Source organism: Pseudophryne corroboree, chromosome 5, assembly GCF_028390025.1.
Source record: "Pseudophryne corroboree isolate aPseCor3 chromosome 5, aPseCor3.hap2, whole genome shotgun sequence".
Classification (NCBI taxonomy): Eukaryota; Metazoa; Chordata; class Amphibia; order Anura; family Myobatrachidae; genus Pseudophryne; species Pseudophryne corroboree.
Window position 1 is genome coordinate 542,770,223 of NC_086448.1, and position 22,718 is coordinate 542,792,940.

General features: G+C 45.6%; 1 protein-coding gene across 1 annotated transcript in view; it reads right to left on the minus strand.

Annotated features, from left to right (window-relative positions):
* The window catches only part of ATXN1 (ataxin 1), a 455,781-nt gene that overhangs the window by 10,207 nt on the left and 422,856 nt on the right, over positions 1 to 22,718 (minus strand). The window contains exon 6 of the mRNA XM_063923210.1: positions 13,244 to 15,290. Coding sequence (XP_063779280.1) covers positions 13,244 to 15,121 — 1,878 coding nt within the window. The 5' untranslated portion in view covers positions 15,122 to 15,290. The remainder of the gene's footprint in view (positions 1 to 13,243; positions 15,291 to 22,718) is intronic.

Genomic DNA, 22,718 nt, shown 5'->3' on the forward strand with positions numbered 1-22,718 from the left:
CCTTAGTAGCAGCTGGTCACACTTGAACTATTGACTGGTTCTGCAATTTATCATTTTATACCTGTGCTAATAGTCCATCTGTAAGGGAAGGGAATATATACCAAGTTAAAATAAAACACTTACTATAGATGATATATTTGTCTCATACAGAAAACATGATAAAAAGGCTATTTGGAAGAAATACTCTTTAATACCTAATAACATGTAAAATATTTGTGGCATGGCTGGCAATTACCATCCTATTCTATTCTACAAGGCTGTAACCATAGCAGTGGTGCACACAGGACCACATATGTTTTTTGAGGTGAAGATAATTGTCTTTACAGTAGCCGTGCCTGTGATCACCTTCTCCTGTAAAGTCTATGGGGAGGGGGCAGCACTAATATGACACAATGGCCGGTATTCAAATGATATATCACGCCCAATCTCCTTTCTAAAGTGATCCCGGATATCACGTATATCGCGCCCATAGTAATCAAGTTTAGCTGCGTAAAGGGTTGGGCGCCCTCGCTACTCCAGGGGTAGCAAGCTGAATTGATTATACCACGCCCGTCAGCAGAAACAGAACAGGTGTGAAAGGGGGTGAAAGGAATTGAATACCGCCCAATGTGAATCAGTTCTATGAGGATCATGTCTTTTTGGCCCTGCCCCTTGTTGATAGACCCACAAATCATTTTACTGCAAGGGGGCATGGTCTAATGATGCTAAGCACCTGTCCCTGCTCCATCAGTGACCATCGGCAAGTATATGTGTTTGGGTAAAGAAAATGTTACTAGATTTTTAAGAATTAACAGGTCTAACTTATAATCGGTTGCAATAAGTCTGATTTTCTGTTGTTGAAATACCAGATATTTACGATACTGTGGGTAATGAATGGCACTCAGCACCCCAGCAATAGTAATAGTGGCTGGCAGCAGTACGACTTTACTCACTGCTTCTTTGGCAAGTTGGAATGTATATGTGTCTGAGTGAACACACACGCATATTTGACTGGAAGCCCGGCTTGGCCTTCCACTTTCAAAAAAAAAAATAAAAAAAAAAAAATATATATATATATATATATATAAAAGCAGCGGTCAGGCTCGGCACTCCTTGCAGGGAAAGATTACTTGCTGTGGTGCCATCTCAGGATGTGTGAAGTCCTTTGTGTAGCCATATAAGCAGAGGCACTCAGCAGACTGGTAAGTAGAACGTACAGCCTTTATTACGGTCCTACGCCGTTTCGGGGTGATACCCCGTCTTCAGGGACAAGCAATACAAACAACATACATTGTTTGTTTGTTTGCATGTATGTTGTTTGTATTGCTTGTCCCTGAAGACGGGGTATCACCCCGAAACGGCGTAGGACCGTAATAAAGGCTGTACGTTCTACTTACCAGTCTGCTGAGTGCCTCTGCTTATATGGCTATATATATATATATATATATATAGTTTTGCTGGTGGGGTCTACCACTGGCAACCTTTAGTATATAGGGGGAAGCCCAAACTATTGAAAACAGCCATCTACCTGGAGAAAGGACTTATCTCCCTTTAACAAATATACAGAGAAATCGGACATAATATTATATGGTGTAATAAATCAGAAGCATTTTATATCTTATAAAATTCTAACATGCTTTCACTATCTAAACTTGCACTAAAACAGCTAATAGAGGTGTGTTACTGGATGTAATATGGGGACAGATGTATTAAGGGGGTCATTTCGAGTTGATCGCTCGCTAGCAGATTTTAGCAGCCGTGCAAACGCTATGCCGCCGCCCACTGGGAGTGTATTTTAGCTTAGCAGAAGTGCGAACGAAAGGATCGCAGAGCGGCTACAAAGTTTTTTTGTGTAGTTTCAGAGTAGCTCTAAACCTACTCAGCGCTTGCGATCACTTCAGACTATTCAGTTCCTGTTTTGACGTCACAAACACGCCCTGCGTTCGCCCAGCCACGCCTGCGTTTTTCCTGGCACGCTTGCGTTTTTCAGAACACTCCCTGAAAACGGTTAGTTGACACCTAGAAAGTGAAACGCCCACTTCATGTCAATCACTCTGCGGTCAGCAGTGCGACTGAAGAGCTTCGCTAGACCCTGTGTGAAACTACATTGTTCGTTGTAATAGTACGTCGCATGCGTAGAAGTGCTGTTTTTTTGCCTCATGGCTGCACAGCGAACTAATGCAGCTAGGGATCAACTCGGAATGACCCCCTAAGCCTGGAGAAGTGATAAAGCAGTGATAAGTGCAAGGTGATAACGCACCAGCCAGTCAGCTCCTGTCAATTTACATATTGGAGCTGGTTGGTTGGTGCGTTATCACCTTGCACTTATCACTGCTTTATCACTTTTCCAGGCTTAATACATCTGCCCCTTGTAACATGTCTGCAATACCTGTGCTAAAGCTATCAAAGTTGGTTTACCCATTGATACTGCAGCTTGTATCACTACCTGTACATTACATCATATGCTTCACTATTCTTCTATATACCAATCTACTGTATCTTATCCAGGGTTTGACTGAAGCCCAGTGAGTTTTTATTGCATGTACATTAAAAAGTATAAAAAATAAATAAATAGATGAAATAAACTTGTATCTAGGGCTTTTCTCTCTAGGTGAAAGGCAGAAAAAACTGTGGTGAAAATTGTCTAAAACAGCAAAAGGAAGATAAATGCTTCATATCTGATGGCATTTATCCATACCACACCACAACATGCTGAAACAAATAGGTAAAACCACAGAGATACTTATATTAGTCATTCATGAGCTGGGCTTACCCTTTAAGATCGTGGGTGGGGGAATTTAGACTGCTATATGTACATGATTTTATCATATACATTTCACAGTTTTATTTTCTATAACTAAGAACTAAACAAAAGCGGTTTAGGTAACATTCATTATATATTCATTAAATAAATGTTAGCATGTCACATTTTCTTGACATTTATTGAACCGTGTTTGGTGGCATTATTTAAGGCAACAGAAAACAAGGAATATGACCTGCGCTGCCTTGATTTACATGAAATAGAAGGGCCATTCTGTACCATGAGTAAATAAAGTTTAAATTGTGAATTGCAATGCTGTCATATGTCTCTAGAAACCCATGCCATCAAGCAACTGTCCTATTAGAATGAATGTATGAATGCACAGTACTTACTATATGTTACGGACAATGTTTTATTACTTCATGTATCAGACAGAAATAAAATCAGACAGAAATAAAAAGAAAGAGGTACATAAGGTTAAACCTAGTCACACAACTTTAGAGATGTCAGCTATATCACTAAATTGTCCTGATCACAAATCAAATATGGACCAAAAATTAGTTAGATGCCTGAGAACAATCCAATTGATGAGACCATTTTCAGATAAAGTTGTCAATCCGGTCACCAAATGACTTCTACCTACCTATAAGTACAGTCATCTTCTAACTCTACTTACTACAAATCTGGCCTCACTCATGCAGATATGTGGTTGGCCAACTCAGTAAATTTTCAATGAGTTGTATTATATGTCAGTCCAAAGAACATTCCATACGTTCTCTACACATGAGACCTTCTTACATGCTATCAGACCTCCTCACATGCCATATAGAGGCTTATCATCTCTATGCTGATGATACTCAAATCTACCAGCCGTCTCTGTGCCTCCACTTCTTGGATGTCCTAGCGTTTTCTTAAACTTAACATGTTTAAGACTGAGCTGATCATCTTCCCATATTCCCGCACAGCCTCACGTCTCACAATTTCATTATCTATTGGCACTTCTATCTCCTCTAGCCCCCGAGTGCGCTGTCTTGGTGTAATCCTTGACTCCTCCCTCTCCTTCAAACCACACATTCAGAACCTATCGCAAACCTGCCATTTTCATTTAAAAAATATTTCCAGTATCAGACCCTTTCTCACCCAGGATGCCACTAAAACTGGTCATCTCCGGGGCGTGGCCACGGCGGCGAGCGGGTAGGAAGCAGGACGCAGGAGCTCCCCGGGCAATAAATCCTGTATTCCTCCTGGTGCCCTTGCTACAGCCGCTCTTACACTGCTACTGCCTCCTGTCTCCCTGGGGCGGCAGCAGGCGTCACTGGACATCCCCGCCGAGAGTCTCCTGCCCGCGCCGGCTGCCGCCCGTGACTTGGGCCTGATCTGTCCGTGCATTCACGGCCTCAATTAGTGCACAGCCGCCGGACTGCCGCGGGCGCGCAGGCGCGAACCCGCGGTGAAGATTGCCGCCGGATATAACCTGGGGTGAGTGCCCCCCCCCCCCCCCCCCGCAACCCCTGACATGCGTACCTGGCTGCTCCTGGTCCCTGGGCTCTGACATTCTGAGGGAGGAAAGGGGAGGCTGTGGGCCCGGTGGCCATCTTGGGGACAGCCCTCTAGGTATATCCCCACTGCACTGCACTGTGACTCTGAGGGGGCTGCAGGGCTGGGCCGAGTAACCCTGGGTGCGCTGCTCTGCCCTACAATAACATTAACCTGACATTATATGCCCTTGGGTCCCCCTGGCGCCCCACCCCCACCCCTGTTTCACCGCTGGATGCTTTGGGATTTGGCGCGCTGTGGATACTGCTACTCCTAATCGCTGCTGTGTTACCTGACACTGAACATCCGGACCTTGTGTGCTGGTTGCGCCTTGATACCATGGTATGAGAGGCGGCCAAAGCGCGGCTGCTGCTAAATTGGAGAAGTTTGCCCGCCAACCGACTCCCCAGCCGACGCAGTCATCTCCTAAATCATCCCCTCCTACTAGACCCGATCCCCCGGCCGGGGACGACTCGGGTGCGGAAATGCAGCCATCCGCCCCTGCCATTCAACAGGTACTGGAGGCCATAGCGGCGAGCGAACAACGCTTGTCGGACAAAATGGAGAGGGTGCAGTGCGATTTTTCGTTGCTACGTCAGGATGTCCAGCGTGTCCGGGAGCGAGTGGGTGAAACCGAGACGCGGATCTCTAATCTAGAAGACCTCTGTGGCCCTCTGCAACGGTCTGTGTCTACAGTCTCTCAGCAAGTGTCGACGATGCAAACTAAGCTCCGCAGAAACAATGTGAGGTTTGTGGGCCTGCCTGAGAAGGAAGAGGGAGCACATCCTGAGGTCTTTCTGGAGTCCTGGCTCAAGGAGGCGTATGGTGCAGACTCCTTTACATCCCAGTTTGCGGTGGAGCGGGCCCACCGGGTACCTTTCCGGCCTCTACCTCCAGGCGCCCCACCACGAACCTTTATTGCCAAATTCTTGCATTATAAAGACCGGGACTCAGTCCTGCACCTGGGCCGCACGAAGGGCCCCCTGCTTCGGAATGGTGTTAGGGTGTCGGCATTTCCAGACTTTGCGGCGGATGTCCAAAAAGACCGGGCCCAATTCCTGCCCATCAAGCGGCGTCTTCGTGACCTGAATCTCCCCTATTCGATGTTGTTCCCCTCCAGGCTGCGTGTGGTGGCGGACAGGGAAACTAAATTCTTCTTCTTCAGCTCTCCGAGGGAGGTGGCGGCCTGGCTGGACAGATACGCTCCGGGCGTCCGTCAGCTGGCTCCGGACTGATTTCCAGTTTCTTCCTTCCATGGGCCTAAAGTATGCAAGTATATGTCCGGGGAGCGTCCTCTTGTTTTAGTGGTCCTGGACTTTGCTGCGTAGTGTTATATACGCTTAGGTTTTTGCATTGGGACTTTAGGTCTTTATGCTATGCATAGGTTTGCCGTAGGCTTTTGGATCTCCAGGGTTAGGGTTTTGTTGGGGATATGTGTATGCCAGAGTTCGGGGAGGTATACGGGGAGGGGGGATGTTATACGGGCGCTGTTTGCTCTTATGTGTTTTTTTTTTTTCTTTTTTCTTTCTTCAGTTTATTGTTTTCTATATCTTTGCATCTTAGACTATGCGGCGATGTCATATTATTATACGTGTATGCCACAATTTGAGGAGGTATACGGGGAGGGGGGATGCTGTTTGTTTTCTGTAGGTTTTTTATTTTTTTTCTTAGTTTTTTGTTTTCTATATATCTGTATATCAAACTGTGAGGCGAGGGTGTGTTGCTGTGGCGGACTTGGCTCGGGGCCCGGGGCCTGCGGACGACATGGTCCAGGTGTTAGAGCTATGCTCGGGCAGGTAGACGCCCGGTTAACTTTGGTAATGGGGCTTCCTCTCCACCCTGTGGGGTCTCTGTGGGATGTGTCCCTGATTGTATTATGGTCGACACATCTGCCTTGAAAATTTTGGCATGGAATGTCCGGGGCATTAATAATAAAGTAAAGCGATCCTTGGTACTTAAAATGATTAAGAAATATGGCCCAGATATTATTTGCCTGAGTGAAATTCACTTAGAAGGAAACAGACTGCTGTCGCTCCGCAGGCCTTGGGTGGGTTGGGCATATCATTCCTCTCACTCCTCCTCTTCTCGAGGGGTGTCGGTCATGATACGGAGGAATGTCCAGTTTGAATTGATCACGGTCAATACTGACCCATATGGCAGGTTTGTGTTTCTGGAATGCAAACTGAACTCCCGTAATTTTTCCCTTTTGTCTGTATATGTTCCTCCACCATTCTCGTATGATGTCCTGCAGAAAGCCGCCTCATTTATTGCCTCTTCCCCTCATACCCCTGTTATTTGTTTGGGGGACTTTAATAACGTGCTTGATGTTTCTCTGGATAGATGGAGGTCTTCTCGGGCTTCAGGGGTGGGGGGCGGCTCATTTATATCTAAATCTAAATTTGCAGATTTTTTGGATAGCATGCAGTGGGTGGACGTCTGGAGGGCTCGGTATCCTACACTTAGGCAATTCTCATGTTTCTCCAGCACGTATGGCTCATTCTCCAGAATCGACCTGGCCCTGGTCTCGCCCGAGCTCCTACCTAGCATAACGGATGTTCATTACGAACATCCGCCCCTGATGTTATCTCTAGATGTGGAGTGCCGGAGGGGACAGTCATATTGGAAATTACATCCGTCCTGGTTGGCTCAGCTGGGCGACTGCCCGGATTTGACGTCCAAGTGGGAGGGTTTTTTTGCAGATAATGTGGGCTCGGCCCCGACACCTGTTGTATGGGATTCATTCAAAGCTTATTTACGTGGTACACTGATTGGCAAAATTGCTGTCCGCAAGATGGCATGCAGGGCGACGGAGAGACAACTTGAATCCGAGTATAGGGACCTAGAGACCCGCTATTTGGCAGAGGGCACCTCTGCACTAAAGGCACATTGGCTGATAGCTCAGGAGGCATGGATGGCTCACCTCTCGGATAAAAATGCACGCTCCCTTTTGTTCAGGGCCACTAACATATATATGCAGGCGGACAGACCGGGTAGCTTACTGGTCCATTTAGTGCATTATGACCGACCTGGGACCACGATAGTGCAGATGTCTGGCCCTGACGGCTCCATTGTAGACAGCACCCCCGACATTGCGCAGATGTTCCTCTCCTATTTTAAAGAGGTTTATGACTCTCAGCTGATGTGCTCCATGGAGGACCTAGACCTATATTTGACTAGTATACCCCTTTGCAAACTTTCCCCCGAGGCTAGGGACATTCTGGACGCACCTTTGACTTTGGATGAGGTGACCGCGGCAGTAGGTTTGTCTCCCAGTGGCAAGTCTCCGGGAAGCGACGGCATACCCACTGAGCTATACAAACAGTACATACAGTTCTTCGGTTCTAAGTTATATGATATGTATACAGATATAATTTACCACTAATCATTACCTCCTCCTCAATGTCCGAGGCTGTTATTATAGTCCTGCCAAAGCCCGGTAAGGACCCCAAACTCTTGGAGTCCTACAGGCCGATCTCTCTCATCCCTACCGATGCCAAGATCCTGGCAAAAATTTTGGCGGTCCGGCTCAACTCGGTCATTACATCCATAATACATCAGGACCAATCTGGCTTTATGCCAGGAAAGTCCACGTCCATCAACCTGCGCAGACTGTACACTATTTTGCAGGCTCCTCATGACTTCCCCTCGGACGCAGTTGTGGTCTCGCTGGATGCGGCTAAGGCGTTCGACAGCGTCGAATGGTCCTACCTGTGGGGAGTTATGAAATGTATGGGCTTCGGCCCTAATTTTATACAATGGATCAGATTGCTATATCAAAGCCCATGCGCCAGGATCTTGGTCAACGGCTACATTTCTTCCTCCTGTACTCTGACTCGGGGCACCAGACAGGGTTGCCCCCTTTCTCCTGCCTTGTTTGCCATAGCCATCGAGCCCTTGGCTTGCTTGATTAGATCACAGCCCTTTATGCGGATGACCTGCTGTTATTCCTACATGATTACGCTGTGGATATGCCTATCGTGCTGCAGGTCATTGAGAAATTTGGCGGCTTTTCTGGTCTCCGCATAAACTGGTCCAAATCATTTATTATGCCCATCATGGGCTCTCCTCCCCGGGTCCCGAGGCTCTCCTTGCCGCTGTGCTGGACAGGCCAGTTTAAATATCTTGGAATCCAAATTACTAATGACCCTTCGGATTTTATACCCTTGAATCTTGATCCACTCGTACAGCTGATTGTACGCAAGTCGAGAGCTTGGCGTAAACTCCCGCTGACAACGACGGGTAGGGTAAGCCTCATTAAAATGATAGTTTTGCCCAAACTATTGTATGTTCTTTCGCAATCCCCTGTGTACATCTTCCCGGCCTTCTTTAGGAAATTGAATAGTATATTAACGTCCCTGATCTGGGCTAATAAAAGGCCTAGAATAAAGCTTCATACCCTCACTAGACAAAAAGCTGATGGCGGCTTGGCCCTCCCCCACTTTCAATTATATTATTATGCGGCACAGTTGTCACATATTGGCACTTGGCCCTGGGGAGGGGACGATGGTGGTTTATACTAGGAGTTTCTCAGGTGTTACTATCCGGACCTCTCCCCAGCGCAAGCTTTGGTGGGAGGGAGTGCTTCTCGATTCTCTCCTCCTATTGTTTTTCAGGCCAAGAAGATCTGGCTAGCTTTGAAGGGTATGCTCAGGTATGATAGTATGGATCCGGACACTCCTCTCTGGCACTCTGCTGCGTTCCCTGAGCTGGGGTCTCTGGAGGGTGAGGCGGTGTGGGCACCATACTCCATAGTTTCCATATCCCAGCTGTATAGTGATGGCACAATGAAATCGTTTCAGCAACTAAAGGAGGAGTTTGGTCTTCCAAGCTCTTATTTTTATAGATTCTTACAACTCCGACACGCCTTGCAGTCACAGTTCGGGGACTCTCCCCCAGCGCTCCTCTCCTTCCCCATAAATACCTTTTTACTTTCACTGGGTCGAGTTAGGGTGATCTCCTTCACCTACTCGTACCTTCTTAAAACAATTCATGCAGACCCACTCTCGAGCCTTCGTGAGCGCTGGGAGTGCGATCTCGGCCTCATAGACGTGGGGGATTGGGAGGTTGCGCTGGGGAACTCGAGTATGGTCACTAAATCACTAAGGTTTCATCAAATACAACTTTTTATTTTGCACAGATCATATATGACGCCGAACAGGCTGGCCAGGTTTGGGGCTGGCAATAATGCCGTTTGTCCCAAATGCGGGGCTGCTGGAGGATCCTTCTGGCACCTTGTATGGGAGTGTCCATCCTTGCAGGCGTTCTGGGCTGGGGTCGGGTCGATTCTAGAACACACGGGGATACCAGGAGGCATGCTGACCCCGAGATTCTGTATTCTGGGGGTGGGAGGGTTTGACTCTGGGTCTAGGTGGGAGGGTATGTACGCTCGAAATATCTGCGCCGTTGCCAAGGTGTGTGTTGCACGGACGTGGATGGCTCCACATTCTCCTTCGGTATCTGCATTTAAGGCTCTGGTGAACGACACTCTATTGAAGGACCGCTATATATACATGAAAAATAATGTCTTTCTAAATACGAGAAAATATGGTCCCCTTGGATCAATTCTACATACTCTTCCCCTGCCCTTAAGGAATAGGGTGTATTGAACCTTAGAGGCGGTGTGTTTTCTGGGCCTTGCGGTACCGAGCCGAGTTCTTCTTCTTTTATTTATACTACAATGCTATTGCACCTCGCCTCACATAATTGTGTCGATCTAGGAGATTCTGTTTTTAGTTATTTGATTACTGCGTATCTCTCTGTTTTTGTTTTGTTTGTGTTTTGTTTTTTTTTGTTTATTATTTCTAGGTGTTTTATAGGCTATACTTTAGCCTACTAGTTGGGTTGTAAACTAAAGTAGTTTGGGGAGAAAACTGAAAATGTTATGTATGTGGATTATGACCTGTTTGCAGACATCAGAAAATGTTTATACTGCGCGTTTGGCAGTAGATAGATTTACTTATCAGCAACGTTTACTGTATGCATCTACTGATTGGGGAGGTAAATAGTTCAGTATATTGTGTAATGACAACTGTGATTCCCCGTACACAATTGAATGTCTGTAACGATAATAATTTTGCTGAATAAAAATACTCTATTCAAAAAAAAAAAAAACTGGTCATCTCCAGCCTGAACTACTGTAATCTTCTCCTATCTGGCATCCCTGGCAAATGCCTCTGTCCACTCCAATCTATCCTCAATGCTGCAGTCCAGCTCATCTTCCTCGCCAAACGTACTACATCCACCTACCCTCTCTTACAAGCTCTTCCCTGGCTTCCCGTCCCCTTCAGAATCCAATTCAAGCTTCTAACACTCACTTACAAAGCCTCAACCACTCCTCTCCCATTTACATCTCTGACCTTTTTTCCCCTAACACTCCCATCTGTAATCTTCGCTCCACTCATGCACACCGCCTCTCCTGCCCACTGATTACGTCCTCGCACTCCTACCTCCAAGATTTTGCACATGCTGCTCCCTTTCTCTAGAATTCTCTACCTCTCCCCCTCAGACTCTCCACCGCTCTACAAAACTTCAAATAGGCTCTCAAGACCCACTTCTTTACCAAACTCGGCATACCCTCATCCTAAGCCCTCTGTCCCACGCTTACGGTCTACCCCATCTGTGTCACCCCTGTCTGTCTGCCTTCCCCCTTAGAATGTAAGCTCTCACAAGCAGGGCCCTCTTCCCTCACATGCTTTTCCTTCTCTTACTTACACTATCTTCTACTCCATACTCTCTTCGATGGCACCAAATCCCTTGGTTTTTCTGCCACCCTGATACTTATTTAAGTGTTTTCTGCTGAAGCAGCTAAGTTTATATGCCCTGTACTTGTCCTATATATGTACTTATGTAATTGGGTGCTGCGGATCTCTTTTGGTGCCATATAAATAATGGATAATAATAAAAACAAGACCTCTCCATTTCTTATCAAACCTCCACACTTGCCCCCATACATGCTCACCAGCCCTCCTCAGATGCCCCTTATATGCCCATCAGTCCAAAGAACATTCCATAAGGTCTCTTCACATGCTCATCAAACCTCCCTAAATGCCATCAGACCTCCCGACATGGCATCAGAGCTTCAAACATGCCATCAGACCTCCCTACAGGCCATTTAGAAGCCTATTAAATCTACTCACATGCCCCTTGCATGTACATAAGAGGTTCCCCAATGCCCATGAGACCCGCCCACATGTCACTTATTGTACATGCTCATCAGACCTTTCAATTTCTTGTAGTACAGATCTTTTCATTCTAGATAAATCTGTCTCGGATTGTAACTGTTATATATTACATGAGGAACATTCAAGCATTATCTAGATGAAACACTAGGGGAAATGCAATGTAATGTACAGTATAACAACATCTGTCCCAGTAAGTGCAGAAAAGAGGTGGGTGTGCATTGGTGGTGGTGGTGGCGGGGGGAGCTATAACCTAGCTGCAGTGAGACCAGCCCACAAAATGAAATAATACAATAATGGGCTATTGGTTCAAATGCAAGTACACAAAGGAAACATGAGAGAAAGGAAAGATCAAAAGAGACATTAAGGAAAGGAGAAGTAATATAGGGGAGGAACGCACATGAGAACTATTTGGAAACAAGGATATATGAAAGACAGCTTTTCATCTTTATATGTTTTGAATTATACGATAAAATGCATCTAAAATGTATTTCTCATTATAAAAATCCCTAAAGTGATACCCAGGCCTCCAGCCATTCACTTCAGTATTCGATACCAACACTTCTAAGTTCCCATTCTGACCACTGGAGTTAAAGATCTGTAAATCCCTGTGTGTCTGTTAATATTATACTCAGTAGTTCCCAAACTAACGGTTCCATATTTGTCTGGATACAGAAGTGATCTGCTACTGGATACGTAATATGTTATTCCAAGAACCATTCAAATGGTTTCAAATAATAAGATTTAGTGTCAGATGTTGTAGTCCAACATTTTCTTGCCTATTCTGGTAATTTTAAAAACACAAATTCACCCAGCACACTGCACTGAACAAGAGAGACACACATCGTACATAAAATCAGAAATATTGAGATCTCAGTTACATACATTTACAAATATATGGTAAGTTAACGGCCACAGCAAGGCATCTCTGCTCTGGTGGTCCTGAATGGGGTATGATGATCCTTGCAGTGTCATATTTTAGGACACTGGGAAGCCTCCAGGTGAGTTGGCTCTCAATTTATAAATACATAAAAGTATTACGCAAAAGTAGTGGTATTATCATGTAGTGTAGGGACACCAGAGCAGAGATGCCTTACAATGTCTGGTGGCTTACCATTACCACATGTTTGCAAATGTATGTAATGGAGGCCTCTGCATTTCTATTATTATGTAAGATGTACTTCTTTTTTGCTGGTCCATTGCAGTGTGCTGTGGGAATGTGATTGCTTGTTTGTTGTCCACAAGCTCTCCCTTACATGTACATATGATGAGCTAATAAATTGATTGAGCAACCACCATTCTGTGTATCACTAGTCTGATTTTTTATCAAGAGCATGCCGTGTCTAGATGTCTTATATAAATTAATAAGAAGTCTAATTGGTACCAAACTGTATATATAAGTTTGACATCAAGTATACCCAAAATAATGATTTCCACACAGAGGCAATCATCCAGCTTTCTAAGGCATCAGAATATAACAATCCTAGTTGCCAGTTTGTCTGGAGCCTCCTCTTACACTTGTTATCATTTAACTGTTTGGAAGGAATAAATGTCGATTTAGCCCCTCCCACTTCAAACTTGCTTACACAAGGACACAGAGGAGTTGGCAGGATAAACTTCAGTCTTCATCTATCTACTAATGACAGATGGTGGTCCATAATGTGTTTACATCTGGTATATAAGAATAGCTAAATTAATGTTGGAAAACAGACTGAATTTGAGTGTTTAAAAATACAATATGCTTACTAGAGGATTTCTGTTTTTCTTATGAAGTGATGTTCTCACTCACCTGTGCCCGATGCTCCCCCACAGCAAACTGTACCACAGCAATGCCTGGACTGTGACTGTTCTCAATCCTCTCCACTGTGCTCGAGTCTATTTTCAAGTCAATGCTAATATCAGCACTCTGTATGAAGTCTTCGGTTTTCAAATCTTCTACTTTCTTTAGCTCACCATTGGCCAGCTGAATGATTGACCCTTTTGTGAAGTAAGGGGGCAGTGTAGGAGCAGCTGCCATAGGAGAAGCAACAGACTGTACAACTGGGAGGTGAATTTGAGCTGGAACCAATGCGGTCTGGTAGGCTGTTTGAGTTGCCAGGGATTCAGCACTGTAGTTATCGCTTTTAGGAATGGGCGTAGTGACAAATGTATGAGGCACTGCTGCAAATTGGGGAGATGACGTGACAATAGCAGGTGCTACCCCCACCGCAGATGATTCAATGTCTGGATTGCCAACTGGTATAAGCAAGGGCTGGGTTCCCGGAATCACCAAGTGCTGTGGCAAATTTCCAGGGTAGCCAATGGTTTGCTGCTGACTGCTGAGATAGCCAATAACTGGCTGTTGTGTACCCGCATAAAAGGCTGCAGCAGGCAGCCCAACAGAAAGTTGCTCTGCTGCACTGTGAGTTGTCTGGATGACTGTGTGAGGAGATAAAGTGGCCATTGTTTTTACGCCTTCTGCGCATAAAGTCTGTTGTGGGGATAAAGCATAGGACCGGTGGGCTGGTTTTCCTAAGTGTAAGCTTCCCTTGTTATGAGCTGTTGAGGGTGAGGTTTCTCTCTTAATGGTTTGTTGAACGTCAATGTCTGTGGCAGCTGTGTTGCTGTTGGGCACTACCATGACAGAGGTCCGAACACCTGAGGGATCCCGAGAACTGAATTCAGTACTAGGGTGCACAACTACGTGCCTTGTCTCATAATGTTGGGAAGCTGATTTATTATTGCCTGCTTTCATTAGATGTGCATCTGTGGAGGAAGGAACTACAAATCTCCTAACTTTCTCAATCTCCCCATTTAATAATTCCTTGGCTTGTGACCTGAAACTCTCTTCTTTCTTTGTAGGATCCCTAGCAATAAAATGAGCTCCTGAATCTGAGTACTGCACAACCACCTGGGAGGGTGTACCCAGGGTAAGTGTATGAGGAATCACTGGGGCATGCGTATGTAAATGGACTGGGATAGTTGGTGGTGAAAGAGTTCGGACTCCACTCTGTGATGAGCTGGAAATATGGACATATTGACTTAGGTGGGTAGGTGGTGATCCAGCTGCAATCAATCCAGGAGTCCGATCTAGATGTGATTCAATTTTATGCCCCTGCTGGCTTAAGCCGCTTACACTGGCCAGCATAGTGGAATAAGCCTCCATCTGGGAGCGTTGCGATGGAGTGGTGACTCCTGCTGTTGTTGAAGACACAACACTTGTTGCAGAACTCGATGTAGGTGAAATTAGCTGCGAATTGATGAATCCTGCATATGATGGTCCACTGTAATGCGGTCCAATAAACTGGAACGTTTGGGGCACATTAGTATATTGCACAGGAGATGCAGATGCACCCGAATGAGACTGCACGGTTTGATAAATGGCAGGAACTGTTGTTGCAGCTGGTAGAGACCTTGTAGCACTAGGGGAGGAATAGTCCATACCAGTTGAAAGTGTTTTATGTAAACCTACCCCCTGTTGTAAACCAGCTTCTACTGAAGTTCCTACAGGCCCATGATGACGTCCACCATGGCTGCTGGCTGCGGTGGATAGCCAAGATAAACTATCCGTACGGTGGTTTTCATTTGTCAGTCCGACTGTCTTCTCTTCAGAAGGTCGACTAGTGGCGGGAAGCTCACGTTTCTTTGGTGGTAGACTTTCATTGCTCCTTTCTTGATTAGATTTCATGTTTTGCTTTCTGCCACCCCCGCCAGCCACCACTGCCTACTCACTGTCTGACAGATGCGGACTTCAGTCTGGTGAAAGGAAAATCACATTTAATTCCTGAAGGGAACCCAACAACTTCATGAGGAATCATCTCCCTGTGAGCACAATGTTCCAACGGTGGATGTGGAATCTAAAGGTACAAACATAAAAAGACAATATATAAATGATAGTCACTATAAAGTATACACAGGTATGGGTTAGTACTTTAGTAAATTATGAATTAAAACGTGGCTTTATTTAAGTCTCAGAGACTGAATAAGAGTCCTAATTTTCGGAGTAAAAATTAGCATAAAGCAAGAAGAATTAATAATTTCCAGCTAAAAGATTCCGACTGCGGTGATTAATTAAGTAGTAATTCCCTTCCTAGTGAAACATGTCTAAAGCACAGTGGTTTACTGACTCTGCAGCGTATTAAAACTTTTCCTCTGTTTCCAAAGTCATTTATCTTTGGGGAAATAAAACAACCTTAAAATGAACACAAACCTATTAAGCATTTTTCACTCAAAGTATTTTAAAATCAAGCAGTGAAATATTTTTAAATAGGCAGAAAACATAAAAACCAGCAGCATATATAAAAAAATGAAATCTGATATTGATCCTAGAGAACAATGCTAGCACAAATCAATTTGCCTGCACTAATATCTCACCATAAGTGGGGATCATTTGCATAATAGAAAAATACACAAACCTGAAATAATTTTAATTATGCTCAAACTTTTTTGCCCCTCTATCATTATAGTACAGACCAATGGGCTTGCTGTCATATATGATCTTTGGTTTTACAACAATATTGAAATTTGATTACTTTATGTCTTGTACTGTATATACAGTTTTTCCTTGTTATTAAGTACATTGGAGCAGATGTATTAACCTGGAGAAGGCATAAGGAAGTGATAAACCAGTGATAAATGCAAGGTGATAAACATACCAGCCAATCAGCTCCAATATGTAAATTAACAGTTAGAAGCTGATTGGCTGGTACATTATGACCTTGCACTCAACACTGCTTTATCACTGGTTTATCACTTCCTTATGCCTTCTACAGGTTAATACATCTACCCCATTGTTTGATGGTGCCAAGCTTAGCTATAGGTACTGTAGGTATAGTGTGTGGCTGTTTTATGAGTATGTGAAGAGTATTTCCACGCCAGTGCCGCTACTCACTTTACATTAGCTCCAAGATTTTAAAAACCATAAAGGAAAAAAGGTGAAGCAAAACAAATACTATTTAGTAATGCTTGCTTGCTGTCTCTTAGTGGACAAAACTGAATGGCTAATAGTCTACAAAAATATTGTAAATATAATAAATGTACCTCAACACATTCATCTTTTCAATTTTTCTTTTTACCAGTATTTCTACAGCTAACACAAAATAGCAGAATCATAATCATCTATATAATAATCCTGGATGCCCCCCTCAACGGTTCCCAGTGTCACAACGGCGAAGGGGCTGGTTTGCAGCTGGGAGAAACAGGAGAACGTTGCAGAGACAGTACAGGGTAAGTACAGCAGCAGTCCAGGGGTTGGGGGGCTGGTCTGGGGTGACTCAGCATATGCCAGGTCCAAATTACTCGTTAGTTTAATAATAATAATAATAATAATAATAATAATAATAGTAGTATGACTAATACTAAAATATGTAGTATAAATATGTAACTACAAATTCACTTCATTATCCCATGTATAATGGGAACAAAACAATACTACATCAAAATGAGCCTATCATATTATGCAATAAAACACAATTATCATAACCTCTTCACAGTATTCTAAGGAGTATTGGTCTATATGAACAAGAATCTATGTACAAATACCAACAAGTAACCACTGCAGCTAGATATATTCAGATTTGTCTTTTTCTCCTCTTTGAAACATACTTCAAGAATAGAAAGTGATTTTAATAAACTGGTTTAACACCATCAAAGCCAGAGAAACATTGGTTGTGAAAGCAGCGGTGAAATTACACTGGGGGTGGCGGCTATAGGACCCAGCAATATTACGTTGTCACCGCTCTATGGGCCTCGCACTTCCCTCCAAAGATTAGAGCGGAGGCCTCTACTAAGCAAGCACCGTGCTCCATCGCATATGCTCAAGAAAGGCCGCACTCTGCTCTTTTGAGAGGACATAATTCACAGAAACCAATCAAAAGGAATACTTAAGGCAATGCCTAAACCCATACCGGTTAGCAAGATAATACTATAAAGGTATTTCACAGCCCCGGTTGGAGTTCTGTAAAACCTTGCTGAATTTCAGAATGAAATGTTACTGTTTCAGCTAATAAAGTTTGATGAAAACAGATTTATGCTCCTGCCTTACATGCCTGATGTATGGTAAAGGTAATACGTACAGTATATTACACTTGTAAGTTAATATTGCTATAGTTGATTCTGCTGATAATTGATATATACACAATACCACAGAATAGGAAGGAAACATGATAAAAATCTGTGAAAGAGCAATAATACAAAACACCTTTCAGAAAGATAATAGGATTTTAATTGCCTACCGGTAAATTCTTTTCTCGTTGTCCGTAGAGGATACTGGGGTTTCATTTAGTACCATGGGGTATAGACGGGTCCACTAGAAGCCATGGGCACTTTAAGAATTTGATAGTGTGGGCTGGCTCCTCCCTCTATGTCCCTCCTATCAGACTCAGTCTAGGAAACTGTGCCCAAGGAGACGGACATACTTTGAGAGAAGGACAGATAAAGATAGTGGTGAGATTCCGAACCAGCACACACAAACAGAAGAAAGCTATGCTAACCCAACTTTAAACAGGAACAGCAACAGCTGAACCAACAATACTTAACCAAGTAACAGTGCAGGAAGAACAAAGCATCGGGCGGGTGCCCAGTATCCTCTACGGACTACGAGAAAAGGATTTACTGGTAGGTAATTAAAATCCTATTTGCTCTTACGTCCTCGAGGATACTGGTGTTCCATTTAGTACCATGGGGATGTCCCAAAGCTCCCAAACCGGGTGGGAGAGTGCTGAAGTTCCTGCAGAACTGATTGACCAAACTGAAGGTCCTCATGAGGCCAAAGTATCAAACTTGTAGAACCTAGCAAACATGTTCGTACCAGACCAAGTAGCTGCTTGACAGAGCTGTAAAGCCGAGACACCCTGGGCAGCTGCCCAGGAAGAACCCACTGACCTAGTAGATTGTGCTTGAACAGACTTCGGAACCGGCAAGCCTGCCATGGAATAAGCATGCTGGATAGTGAGCCTGATCCAGCATGCATGCAATAGACTGCTTGGAAGCAGGACACCCAATTTTATTGAGATCATAAAAAACAAAAAGCGAGTCCAATTTTCTGTAATGAACTGTTTGTTTTACATACACCTTCAAAGCCCTCACAACATCCAAAGACTTTGAAGTAGCAGAGGTGTTGGTGACAACTGGAACCACAATAGGTTGGTTTATGTGAAACACCGACACCACTTTAGGAAGAAATTTCTGACGAGTTCTGAGTTCAGCTCTGTCCTCATGGAATATTAAATAGGGGCTCTTGTGAGACAAAGCCACCAGCTCCGACACATGTCTTGCTGAAGCCAAGGCCAACAGTGTGACGGTCTTCCACGTAAGCTATTTGACATACACCTCCTGCAAAGGTTAAAACCAGTCCAATTGGAGGAACTGCAGCACCAAATTGAGATCCCAAGGTGCCGTGGGAGGCATAAAGGGAGGTTGGATGCACAGAACACCTTTCAAAAACGTCTGGACCTCAGGGAGAGAAGCCAATTGTTGTTGAAAGAAAATGGACAAGGCCGAAATCTGGACTTTTTTTGGAGCCCAGACGTAGGCTCACATCCACCAGCTTGCAGAAAAAGCAGGAAACGTCCCAGGTGAAATTCCACCGCAGAATAAGTTCTGCTCTCACACCAAGAGACGTATTTCTTCCGAATACAGTGATAATGTTTAGACGTTACCCCCTTCCTGGCTTGGATCATAATCGGAAAAACTTTGTTAGGGATCCCTCTTCTGGCTAGAATCAGCCGTTCAACTTCCACGGTTAGTCCTGATAGACAAACGGGCCCTGTTGCAGAAGATCCTCGCGAAGAGGTAGAGGCCACGGATCTTCGAGTATCATCTCCAGAAGGTCCATGTACCAGGCCCTTCTTGAGCAGTCCGGAGCAATGAGTATTGCTTGAACCTTTTCCCTTTTTATTCTTTTGAGAATTCTTGGGATCAGAGGAAGTGGAGGAAACACGTACACCATCTGATAGACCCATGGAGTCGTCAGAGCGTCTACCGCCACTGGCTGTGGGTCTCTCGACCTGGAACAATACCGCCTGAGCTTCTTGTTGAGGTGAGAGGCCATCATGTTGATTTGTGGATATCCCCACTGACGTGTCAAGCACCTGAACACTTCCGGGTGAAGGTCCCACTCCCCCGGGTGCAGGTCTTGTCTGCTGAGGAAGTCTGCTTCACAGTTGTCTACTCCTGGAATGAAGACCGTTGACAACGCCACAGCATTTTTTTCTGCCCAGAGGAGAATTCTTGACACCTCTGACATTGCTGCTCTGCTTTTGGTTCCGCCCTGTCGGTTTATGTACGTCACTGCCGTCACATTGTCCGACTGGACTTGAATGGCCCGATCCTGAAGAAGACAAGAGGCCTGCAGAAGGGTGTTGTATATGGCCCTTAATTCCAGAATGTTGATTGGAAGGACAACTTCCTGACTTGACCATCTTCCTTAAAACTGCACCCCCTGGGTGACCGCTCCCCAACCTCGGAGGCCTGCGTCCATAGTTAACAGGACCCAGTCCTGAATTCCGAACCACCGACCCTCGACGAGGCGAGAGGTCTGTAGCCACTCCAGAAGGGAGATCCTGGCTTTTGGCGACAGACGAATCCTCTGGTGCATGTGAAGATGCGATTCGGACCATTTGTCCAACAGATCGAGCTGGAAGGTTAACCATCGACTGGATTACCAATGCCTTTTCCAACGGAAGGAACACTTTCTGCGACTCCGTGTCCAGTATCATTCCCAGGAATGGGAGCCTCCTTGTTGGCTCTAGGTGAGATTTCGGAAGATTCAGAATCCACCCGTGATCCTGGAGAAGTTTGGTTGAGAGGCCAATGCTGTCCAGCAACCTCTCCCTGGACAGCGCCTTTATCAGAAGATCGTCCGGGTACGGAATTATGTTCACTCCCTGCTTGCGGAGTATAAACATCATCTCTGCCATCACTTTGGTGAACACCCTCAGTGTCGTGAAGAAACCAAATGGCAGGGCCTGGAACTGGTAGGGACAGTCCTGTAGTGCAAACCGTAGATAAGCCTGGTGAGGCAGCCAGATCGGAATGTGAAGGTACGCATCCTTGATATCCAGAGACACAAGGAATTCCCCTTGAACACTCTTAAGAACGGGTTCAAGGACTTGAGGTTCAGAATTGGTTGTACCGAACCGTTCCCTTTCGGTACTACAAACAAGTAGATGTGTAGATGAGATGGAACTGGAACAATGACTTGCGTCTGTACCAGTTTTTGGATGGCCTGCTGTAAAGTTATACTTGCCTCTTGTGAAGCTGGTAAGCCTGATTTGAAGAATCTGTGAGGTGGGAGCTCTTGGAACTCCAGTCTGTAGCCCTGGGAAATAAGATCTATTACCCAGAGATCCCGGCACAAACTTGACCAGATGTGACTGAAGAATTGTAGTCGTGCTCCCACCTGACAGACCTCCAGGCCTCATGGTCCACCGTCATGCTGAAGGCTTTGAGGAAGCAGAGCCTGAGCTCTGTTCCTGAGCACCTGCAGTTGCTGGTTTGCGTGGTTTACCTCTTGCGCCTTTGGAGGCCGTAGAAGCACCTCTGGCTTTTCCCTTAAACTTGGCTGTCCGAAAGGACTGTAAATTTGAAGCTGAATAAGCTTTTCTGGCTGGGGGGCTGCTGAAGGAAGATACGTAGACCCGCAGTAGCTTTAGAGATCAATTTGTCTAGTTCGTCTGCAAACAAGGCCTCTTCTGTGAATGGTAGGCCTTCCACTCTTTTCCTGGAGTCCGCATCAGCAGTCCACTGGCGTAGCCACAAGCCCCTGCGTGCTGACACTGCCATAGCGGTGGTGCGTGCATTAATCAAACCAATCTCTTTTATGGCTTCCAACATAGGTGGTCATTCTGACCCATTCGCTCGCTGCTTTTTGTCGCAGCTGAGCGAACCGGTCCCTACTGCATATGCGCCGTAGTGCGCCGGCGCATGCCAGACGGCCGAAGGCCGTAGCAGGGCTGCGTTCGCCTCTGCCTAATTGACAGGCAGAGGCGATCGCTGGGCGGGAGGGGGCAGAACGGCGGCATTTGGCCGCCGTTTCGTGGGAGCAGTCTGGCCAATGCAGGCGTGGCCGGACCGATCGGGGGGCGGGCCGCAGAGGCTGCGTGACGTCACATGCAGCCGCTGCGGGCCGGGGAGTGACGAGTAGCTCCTGGCCAGCACGCTAAAGCTGCACTGGCCAGGAGCTACTCTTGAAGTGCAAAGGCATCGCCGCTGTGCGATGCCTTTGCACTTCTGCGGAAGGGCTGGCACTGACATGCGGGGCGGACTAGCCCTGTGCTGGGCGTCCCCCCGCATGTCAGTGTAAATGATCATAAATTTAGCACAGTTACGATCAACTCGGAATGACCCCCATAAAGTTTGCAGAGTCCTGTATATGCTGCAGGAGTAAAACAACATCCCCCCTAGACAAGGAATCTAACCACTCAATTAGGTTACCTGACCATTTTGCAATGGCTTTTGTGATCCACACACATGCAATACTGGATCTCTGGGCCACCCCAGCAGCTGTGTACAATGATTTGAGTGTAGTCTCAATTTTACGATCAGCCGTATCTTTTAGGGAGGCTGCACCAGGGACAGGCAATACAATTTTACGTGACAGCCTAGAGACTGATGCGTACACTATCGGTGGATATTCCCATTTTTTCCTATACTCCAGAGGAAAAGGCAAAGATGAGAGCAACCTTTTAGGGATTTGAAATTTTTTATCAGGATTAACCCACGGTTCTTCGAACAGGGTATTCAATTCCTTTGACGCAGGAAAAGTGACTGAGGACTTCTTTTTTACATTAAAATAAGATTCCTCACACTCCTCTGACACCTTATCAGGAATTTGCAGAACATCTCTGATAGCCTCTATAAGAGCCTCTATTCCCTGTGACAGAGTAGCACCCCCACCTCCAAATCCACCTCACCCTCCTCCATGTCTGACTCGTCAGCATCAGAGCCATACTGCAGGATATAGGCCAGAGATCATTTTTGCGGACAAATGGGAGGGGATTGGGGACTGAGTCTCTGTCAGTCAGCGTCTGTGTCCACTGCAAAGGGAAAATGGCGCTGGTGAGCTGCTGGATCCTCTCATAGTGTAGCCCGCCCCTTCAATGGTGCGCAGTCTTCCTGCTTTTTTTATACTGCCTGAGGTAATCTGTTGCTTAAAATGGAGAGAAAACCGTTTTAAGGCTGTTTTTGCCAGTGTGGGTACTATGTACAGTGTACTGAGACGCAGCTGTGTACTGTGTCTGGAGACGCATTCCGCCCCGGTTAGAAGCCATGCGTCTCCATACCCT